The sequence below is a fragment of the Embiotoca jacksoni genome, unplaced genomic scaffold, assembly GCF_022577435.1.
Source record: "Embiotoca jacksoni isolate LCO1_2020_lvr unplaced genomic scaffold, fEmbJac1.0.p SCAF_116, whole genome shotgun sequence".
NCBI classification, from domain to species: Eukaryota; Metazoa; Chordata; class Actinopteri; family Embiotocidae; genus Embiotoca; species Embiotoca jacksoni.
Genome location: NW_027185248.1, coordinates 202,501 through 212,500, shown reverse-complemented (window position 1 = coordinate 212,500; position 10,000 = coordinate 202,501). Strand labels below are relative to the sequence as shown.

At 49.0% G+C, this 10,000-nt stretch overlaps 2 protein-coding genes across 2 annotated transcripts in view; both read right to left on the bottom strand.

Moving 5' to 3' along the window:
- The window catches only part of LOC138194869 (nardilysin-like), a 16,593-nt gene extending 11,874 nt beyond the window's left edge, over positions 1-4,719 (bottom strand). Inside the window, exons 1-10 of the mRNA XM_069143887.1 lie at positions 4,253-4,719; positions 3,833-4,021; positions 3,500-3,758; positions 2,763-2,844; positions 2,474-2,627; positions 2,260-2,333; positions 2,069-2,164; positions 835-957; positions 519-576; positions 222-295 (exon numbers count right to left, since the gene is read on the bottom strand). Coding sequence (XP_068999988.1) covers positions 222-295; positions 519-576; positions 835-957; positions 2,069-2,164; positions 2,260-2,333; positions 2,474-2,627; positions 2,763-2,844; positions 3,500-3,758; positions 3,833-4,020 — 1,108 coding nt within the window. The 5' untranslated portion in view covers position 4,021; positions 4,253-4,719. The remainder of the gene's footprint in view (positions 1-221; positions 296-518; positions 577-834; positions 958-2,068; positions 2,165-2,259; positions 2,334-2,473; positions 2,628-2,762; positions 2,845-3,499; positions 3,759-3,832; positions 4,022-4,252) is intronic.
- Positions 4,720-5,397: 678 nt separating this feature from the next.
- The window catches only part of rab3b (RAB3B, member RAS oncogene family), a 7,066-nt gene continuing 2,463 nt past the window's right edge, over positions 5,398-10,000 (bottom strand). The window contains exons 2-5 of the mRNA XM_069143882.1: positions 9,610-9,834; positions 7,663-7,781; positions 7,460-7,584; positions 5,398-7,386 (exon numbers count right to left, since the gene is read on the bottom strand). Of these exons, the coding sequence (XP_068999983.1) occupies positions 7,202-7,386; positions 7,460-7,584; positions 7,663-7,781; positions 9,610-9,834 (654 nt within the window). The 3' untranslated portion in view covers positions 5,398-7,201. The remainder of the gene's footprint in view (positions 7,387-7,459; positions 7,585-7,662; positions 7,782-9,609; positions 9,835-10,000) is intronic.

Genomic DNA, 10,000 nt, shown 5'->3' with positions numbered 1-10,000 from the left:
CAACACACATGGCACACATAATAACATAACAACACACATTACAACATAAAAACACATAACAACATAACAACACACATAACACACACACAATAACATAACACACACAACAACACATAACAACACACAACAACAAAAACGACAACACAACATCACAAACAACAACACAACAACCAGAACCAGTCATGGTAGTGACGTGTATTAATGGGATCATGTGATCTGACCTCTGTACAGTTGGTTGAAGGCCGGCGTGTCGAACGGCTGCTGCAGGTGAGAGAAGTCGGGTCGAGGTTCACCGCTGTAAACACAACAACAACAACAACACAACAACAACACAAACACAAAAATGCTTCATTCAGTTCAGGCTGCAGATAAATATTCACTCTTACTGATTGATGTGTCCAGTTATCAGTTCTACTACAATCAGAGAGGACAACACCGGCAGGGTGGAGCTGTGTGTGTGTGTGTGTGTGTGTGTGTGTGTGTGTGTGTGTGTGTGTGTGTGTGTGTGTGTGTCTCACCTGTTGGGGATGTGGATGAAGGTCTGTCTAACCCAGTCCTCCAGAGTATCCAGAGTCTCTACACAGAAACAGGAAGTTGAACGTCCTGCTGCTTGATAGCTCCGTACGCTAACGCTAGCTGTGGTTTAAATGTTCTTGTCAGCTCTTCATCTTCATCTTCATCTAAATCCCTCCATTAATGATATCAGACCTCCTGCTGTGTTTGTTTTCTATTTCTTGTTAGAGAACATGTTTTACAGTCTTTTGTCTGACCTGCAGATCAACCTGTGTGTGTGTGTGTGTGTGTGTGTGTGTGTGTGTGTGTGTGTGTGTGTACCTCTGGACTGCACCACCAGCGTCATGTACTCAGCAGAGTAGAATCTCCTCCAGAAGTCTCGGAGACGCTGGTAGGTGTTGATCTGTTTCTCTCTGGGCTCGTTCTTTAATGTCTGAGCATTACCTGACACAACAACACAACACTGTTAGAGCAACACAACAACAACACAACACTGTTACAACAACACAACTGTTGCAACAACAACAACACACTGTTACAACAACACAACTGTTACAACAACACAACACTGTTACAACAACAACAACAACACACTGTTACAACAACATAACTGTTACAACAACACAACACTGTTACAACAACAACAACACAACTGTTACAACAACACAACACTGTTACAACAACAACACAACTGTTACAACAACAACAACACAACTGTTACAACAACACAACACTGTTACAACAACAACACAACTGTTACAACAACACAACACTGTTACAACAACAACACAACTGTTACAACAACACAACACTGTTACAACAACAACAACAACAACACACTGTTACAACAACATAACTGTTACAACAACACAACACTGTTACAACAACAACACAACTGTTAGAACACAACACTGTTACAACAACAACACACTGTTACAACAACACAACTGTTACAACAACACAACACTGTTACAACAACACAGTTACAACAACACAACTGTTAGAACAACACAACATTGTTAGAACAACACAACTGTTACAACAACACAACACTGTTACAACAACACACTGTTACAACAACAACACACTGTTAGAACAACACAACATTGTTACAACAACACAACACTGTTACAACAACACACTGTTACAACAACAACACACTGTTAGAACACAACACTGTTACAACAACACAACACTGTTACAACAACAACACAACACTGTTACAACAACACAACACTGTTACAACAACAACACACTGTTAGAACACAACACTGTTACAACAACAACACAACACTGTTACAACAACACACTGTTACAACAACAACACACTGTTAGAACACAACACTGTTACAACAACACACTGTTACAACAACAACACACTGTTAGAACAACACAACATTGTTACAACAACACAACACTGTTACAACAACACACTGTTACAACAACAACACACTGTTAGAACACAACACTGTTACAACAACACAACACTGTTACAACAACACAGCACTGTTACAACAACACAACCCTTCAGAGATTTTCAGAATAAAAGTCTCACCCCAGCAGAATTTGCTCATGGGATGTCCCGGTTTGGCCAAACTACCGAACAGCATCTCCTTCCGATGGGAGTCAGACGGCCTCGCCAGCTGGTACTCTGGAGGACAGGAAGTGACATCAGAGGGACAGAGGAGGCAAAGGAAAACAAGAACAGGTAGAGGGTGGAGGGACTGATTGTAGGCGGAGCCTCACCACTGTCCACAGCCTCCACCTCTCTGTCGACGGCGTCCTCAATCATCAGCGGGCAGATAAAGAACTGAGCCCACCTGGAACACACGTGACGCTCTTCAACACGCAACACGCATCGCTCGACGCACAACGCTTAACACACAACACTCAACACACAGACAGTAAGTCCCAGTGTTCCCGGCAGGTGACGGAGGGCGGAGCTTAAGGCAGCGCTCACCTGTCCAGCGCCTCTCTGAAGAACTTCCTCTGGACGTCGAACTGGAAGATGGTTCTCTCACAGTCGGTGGACGCGTTGTCACTTCCTCCATGTTTCTTCAGGAAGGCGTCGAAACCGTTCTCAGCCGGGTACTTCTCACTGCCCATGAACACCACTGACCACCAGGGGGAGACACGTCAGGGGGAGACATGTCAGGGGGAGACATGTCAGGGGGAGACATGTCAGGGGGAGACACGTCAGGGGGAGACACCAGGGAGAAGACAGGGTGTCACATGACTGTTGGACTCACTGTGTTCCAGGAAGTGGGCGAGGCCGGGCAGCTCATCAGGATCACTGAAGCTCCCAACACTGATACACAGAGCAGCTGCTGCCTGCAACACACACACAGAGACACACAGACAGAGACACACACAGAGACACACAGACAGAGACACACAGACAGAGACACACACAGAGACACACAGACAGAGACACACAGACAGAGACACACAGACAGAGACACACAGACAGAGACACACACAGAGACACACAGACAGAGACACACAGACACACAGACAGAGACACACAGACAGAGACACACACACAGAGACACACAGACACACAGAGACACACAGAGACACACAGACAGAGACACACACAGAGACACACAGACAGAGACACACAGACAGAGACACACACACAGACACACACAGACAGAGACACACACACAGAGACACACAGAGACACACAGAGACACACAGACACACACAGACAGAGACACACACAGAGACACACAGACAGAGACACACAGACAGAGACACACACACAGACACACACAGACAGAGACACACACACAGAGACACACAGAGACACACAGAGACACACACAGACAGAGACACACAGAGACACATACACACAGACACACACAGAGACACACACACACACACAGACACACAGACACACACAGAGACACACACACAGACACACACATTAAATTGAGAACAGACCTTCATCACCCTCCCCACCTCCCCATCCTCCTCCCCCCACCTGTTTCTCTGAGCTCCTCTTCTTCCTCCCTGTGTTCTCCTCCTCTAGCTCATCAAAGTCGCTGTCCTGCTCCTCCTCCTCGCTGTCCTCCTGGTCCTCCTCCGAGCCTTCACCAGAGTCCCCTTCCTCCTCCTCCCCCCCCCCCTGAGTCTCCTGCTCCTCTGCGTCCCGGTCCTCCCTCTGGTCCTCGCAGTCTTCGCTTCCTCCGCTGAAGTCGGAGATGAGGAGCGCTCGGAGGCCGTTGGTCAGCTCGATGTACCTGTCGAGACGGCACAGGTGTTGAGGGGCGGAGCCTGTCGGTCACTTCCGGCCTTCGCGCCCTCTCTGACCCACCTGTATTTCTTGGGGTCGCTGGGTGACTTGATGATGTCCGGGTCTCCCTGGTCGTTGGCAGAGACTTCGCTTCCGTCTCCAGCAGCCACCGGTGTCCTGGAGTCCGGCGGGGGCTCGCCCTGGTCCGGGACCGGGACCGAACCGGCACCGCCGCTCACCGACTTGTTAGTCTGAGGCATGTTGGACATTCTGGAGGACACACGTGTTCACGAGCACATACATGTGCAGGACTGAAGGTCAGTAATGGGCAGGTGATGTTATTTAATTTATTAATTCAGCAGCACACAACATTAAATCCAAATAATGAACCTCTTTATAAACTACGTCAATATAACTCTAAATATATCAATTATTTCATATTTAATCATCATATGTAACTTTCTGTACCTAATGCATGCCGAATGAAACAGTGACTTGTACCGTTTTAAAAACGCTCTGATTCGTGTCCTCTGTGAGCGGATTTCAGACGGAGGACGTGAATCAGCGTTTGGATGAACGCAGTCTGGCGGCTCGTCTGTTAGCTTCGCTGTCAGGAAACAAGGGGGCGGGCGGGCTAGCAGTCGCAGCTAAATTCAAACATTAACAATTAACGTTCCTCCAACAACTGTAAGTTTATGCAGCAGCAACGGTTCCGTTCGGTCGTTAACCGGCTCGTAACTCCGTTAACCGGCTCGTAACTCCGTTAACCGGCTCGTAACTCCGTTAACCGGCTCGTAACTCCGTTAACGGAGGAACAGACCGGCTCGGTTAGCTAAGTAGCAGCTAATCCTGTTACTCAACCCGGCCCGTTAGGAGCTCTCAGCAACGTCCGGGCTCAAACACACGCCGTTTGGTCCCCCCTCCCCCGGAACCAGAGCCGGACCCGGACCCGGACCCGAACCTCCACCCGGTTCGAACCGCTTTCAGACAGACGACACTCACCTTTGTCCTGTTAGCTGCTGAAGTTTCAGTGAAGCGACCGAGTGGCGGGTGGCCAAAACAAAGCCTCTGATTCGCTGACAGGCCGTCAATCACGGACAAACGCGCCGTCTGATTGGTCAAGGGGGATGTGCAGTTTAATAAAGCCTCGTCTTCTCTCAGGAATAATATTGGGTAAATTAATTAAATGAATAAAAATTACGATCTGTGACAACAAAAATCAAATATTCAGACACGTGACGTCACTTCACATTCCAATTATAACTCGATTGTGTCCTCAGAGCATTTTTTTTTTCACAGAAAGACATTTTCTTCACTTTGTGTATTTTGATTTGACTTTCTTTGTTGTCGTCTGTCTGTTTTGTCTCTTTTACATCAGTCATGCTGAAGTCTGAATGAAGAACGAACCGGAGAGCACAGACTGAATACAGCAGGGAGAGGAGGACTACGAGGGACAGCTGAAACAACAAAGGGGTGGGGCAGACAGTCATACAAGAACAGGGAGTGACGTAGACCAAGACATGGGGATGACAGACTACAAAATAAAATGGGCTGATCTAAAGATTACACAATAAAAAGGAAGTTCAGACCAGAACAGAATTAAACTCAACGCACTCCAAAAGATAAAGAAGAGAGAGACGAATGTCTCCATTAAAGATTGTGATTTTTATTATACTAAATTGCATCTATAATATACAAACATTCACAATATTTTGTACAATCACTGTGCTTCTCCCCGTTGAGGAGTGAACTGTAACAACAAGTTTACATAAATCTTGGTCTGTTTACACGCATGAAAATAAATCCACACGCAACTTTTCTAATTCTATTGTTTCACTTAGAAATAAAGACGATGTGAATGGATATGAAGACACGGGGGAGGGGCGGGCCTCAGCGAGTCCAGACATCACACGTCCGTCAAAGATACATGAACACAAGACCGCAAACTACTGAACACGCCATAAATATCTGGAGAGATGTGGAGCGCACACACATTCATGGAGGAAACTTTTCAAACATGGCGGCGATGTGACGACATCTGCTAAAGGGGAAGGAAAGAACCGTCTTTTCCTCGCTCGCCAGCTCCGCCCACGTATGTGCGGTCTCACCAGAACATGTCGTATACGCGTCTGTCCACTAGAGGACAGCGTGTCTTCAACCAAGTTGGGTTTTTTTCCGACCACGTGGACTTGAACGTGTGATGTCGCGGTGCGTTCGAAGCTTCGGCGCGACACCGTGACGATAAAACACCATGAAACGGGGCTGCAGCTCGTCACCTGAACAGGCTCCTCCCATTTTTTCTCCAGGTGGGGAAATAAAATGTTCACGGTGCTCTTGACCAGGTTAGCGCCGGTGCTAGCGCCGGTGCTAGCGCTCGCTACACTGCTGGATACGACTCTTCAAAACGTTTTATTAGATTAGAAGATGACTGAACATCATCTTTTCTCCAGATTTCGGTTGTTTTGTTGTTTTAAAGCTGAAGTTTACTGACGTGTCTGCAGTAACACTGAAGTCAGGCCGTTGATGGCGCTAACGTCAGCGAACTGGTTAAGTCGTTGATCCTGTACAGGAAGTGAGATGAAGGCGGTGGTGGACCGTCGGTGGACGTCGGCTGCAGCCCTGCTGAGTGTTTCAGGAACAGTCGGACGACCTGCCGCCGGCCGCGAGGGAACCGACGGATGTTCGCCGACCCGCCGGGGAGCGAGCGTGAGCAGCGGCGGTGTTGGACTACGAGGAGGCGGAGCTCAGCCGACCCGGCACCCTGCTGACTCTCCACCCAACAACAGCTGGATTTGGCGTGTTTGAACTTCCACGTGATCGTTCGGCCCGGCAGCACGACGTCGTTACATCAGAGGCCTCCAGCTCGCCGGTTAGTCGCCGTAGAAACGACGTCTGATTCTACGCTCTGGAAACGCAGCACTTTGACTTGTTCCTCAGACCGGAACAGTTCTACGGATGTTCTGATGTCTGCAGAGTTCTGGGTCGACCTCAGTTCTCCTGCCAGCTGGACCTGATCCTGCAGGAGGGAGGAGCGGGACGGAAAGGGGCGGGACGGGGCGGAACGGGAAGGGGTAGGACAGAAAGGGGCGGAACGGGGCGGAAATTGACGGGAAAGGGCGGGGCGGGACGGAACTGGAAGGGGCAGGACGGAATCTTCCTAACGGGCAACCAATCAGACATGTTCTGGGGGAGGTCACCAACAGGAGGAGGAGCCACCGGAGGACGGACATGGGTTGGACTCTCTGGTGCGATCGGACCTTCGTCCTCCGTCCTTTTCAAAAACGCCAAATCCAGGGTTGTGTGGGTGCACTGCGGGCCGCAGGTTACCCTGGGACAGGTGGGGGCGGGGCTAAATAAACATTATGCGTAGTGATGAACATGGACTGAAGCGGAGCGAGTGTTGGGGAACGTCACCATAATGGGTTCCTTGTGTTTCCTGGGCGGCGGCGATCAGCAGCACTTCTGAGGCAGCTGGGCCGGCTTGTCGCTCAGTTTGGCGGTTTTGGCACCGGGAGCGACCGGAACCTCCACGTCCACGCGCTCTGACATCTTCACGCAGATGATGTCCACCAGGCGCTCGAACACCTGCCGCACGTTGATGTTCTCCTTGGCGCTGGTCTCGTAGTACTCGAAGCCTGCAGGAAGTCGGAGGTGTTATTACCACCTCTTCAAAATAAGATGTGATTACCGTGTGATAGGACGTCTCACCCAGCTGGTCCGACAGGTGCTTCCCTTTCTCCGGAGGAACCACTCGCTCCTCGTCCATGTCGCACTTGTTGCCCACCATGATCACCTGGGCGTTGTCCCACGAGTACGTCTTGATCTGGGTCGCCCTGCGAACGCACGGCGACATCAATCAGCTGACTTTCACCTGAGACAGGAAGTTCTCCAGCTTCCAGCCAATCACGTACCAGTCCTGCACAGCGTTGAAGGACTCCTCGTTGGTGATGTCATACATCAGGATGAAGCCCATGGCGCCGCGGTAGTAGGCCGTGGTGATGGTCCGGTACCGCTCCTGACCTGCCGTGTCCTGAAGACACACACACACACACACACACACACACACACACACACACAATAATACACACACACACAATAATACACACACAACACATGCACAATACACACACACAACAATAAGCACAATAATACACACAACACGCACAATAATACACACACACACACAATAATACACACACAACACATGCACAATACACACACGCACAATAATACACACAACACACGTACACACAATAATACACACACAACACACACAATAATAAGCACAATAATACAACACGCACAATAATACACACACACACACACAATAATACACACACACGCACAATAACACACAATAATACGCACACACACGCACAATAATACACACACACACACAATAATACACACAAATTATTTTTATAGGAATAAACAAGAACCAGCTCCTGCTCCATCACCTTCTCCACCTCCTCCTATTGCTCCTTCACCTCCTCCTCCATCAACTCCTCCTCCTGCTATTTTTAGCTCTTCTGTGTTTCTCTGCTGTGACTCAACAATCTCAGTTTTCTGTCTCTTTATGAGGCAGCGACACGATTAATTAATTCAGATTTGATGTGGAGTGTGTGTGTGTGTGTGTGTTAAGTCTATTTCTACACATTGCGGTGCTTTCATTCAGTTTGAATCAATCAGCTCTGATTAGCTCCACCCCCCCTGACCCTCCCTCCCCCCATGTCTCCTACCAGGTCGCCCTGAGAGGTCCCTTTAATTGCCACCAAAGACAGCACTGTGTGTGTGTGTGTGTGTGTGTGTGTGTGTGTGTGTGTGTGTGTGTGTGTGTGTGTGTCAGCCAAGAGTGAGTGAGTGTGAAGAGTTGCTGCCATGGCAACAACATCCCTGTGATAATAGGAGCCCTACAGTCTGTGTGTCGGAGCAGAACATCACGTCTCTTCGCTGTTACATCACATCCATGTTGTTCACAACACGTTAACATGCCTCACCGTACAACATACTACTGACATGCTGTGTGCCTTCATACATGTTTATGTTAATGCTACAATCCGACATATTATATTTCAGTGTATTAACTCGTTCAGTGTCAATATTAATAATATTGATCATATTGATCATATTAATAATGTACTGCAGCTTCAGTTGTATAACAGTATGTTATAACAGGAAGTATTCAGAGTGTCGTCTATCAACACGTTAACGTGAACATCAGTGATGTCACTATGAAACCTGAAACTGGAGCAGAAACAGGTTCTGGGTGGAACTCTGGACCTGTTCAGTGTTTCTGAGCCCATGCAGTGATTTCCACCCAGAATCAGGGCTGTTTTAAATCAGCGCCGCCTGAAGATCGTCGGCCTCGTCCTTCCATCCCATCCCAAGTTTGGGGCAACAACAAATCTTCTCGCCCGTTTCCAACATGCTGTGAGCGGCGTGTTGTCGTGTTGGAGAAGCCTGTTGCCATGGCGACACAGTTCAGGTGGTCCAGTGAGTGTTCCCCTCAGAAGGTTCCAGTAGAACTCGGTGTCGACAGTCTGACTCTGAAAACCCAGCTGGTGTCTCCTGACCTGACGTGTCTTCTTCTTCGGTCTTGGACAGTGAAGCTCCGCCCCTCTTGAAACATGATGTCATCCGGCTCATCGCTTCATCGCCGTAGACTTTCTGGAAGACATTCAAGGGTCTCTGTTGACAGACATGATTCTGTGGTGCAAATCACTGCATGGGCTCAGGAACACTCGGCAGGTTGACGGCAGGTTAATCTAATATCTGTTTCTGTGCTCCAGTTTCAGGTTTCATGGTGACATCACATCCTGTCCCCTGGTGGACCGGTGGATGTATGACCCCCCCCTCACCCAGATCTGCAGCTTGATCCTCTTGTCATTGCGGTACACCGTCTTCACCTTGAAGTCGATGCCCACCGTGCTGACGAAGGAGTTGCTGAAGGAGTCGTCTGCGTAGCGGAACAGGAAGGAGGTCTTCCCCACGCTGCTGTTCCCGATGATCAGCAGCTTGAACATGTAGTCGAAGTTCTGGTCCGACCCGTCTCGCTGGCCGAACCGCTGGTCTGCCTTTGCCATCTGAGGGGAGTAAGGAGGACACAGTCAGGAGCACCTCCTCCTACAGGAGCATCTCTCCTCCTACAGAAGCTCCTCCTCCTACAGGAGCATCTCTCTTCCTACTACAGGAGCATCTCTCTTCCTACAGAAGCTCCTCCTCCTACAGGAGCATCTCTCCTCCTACAGG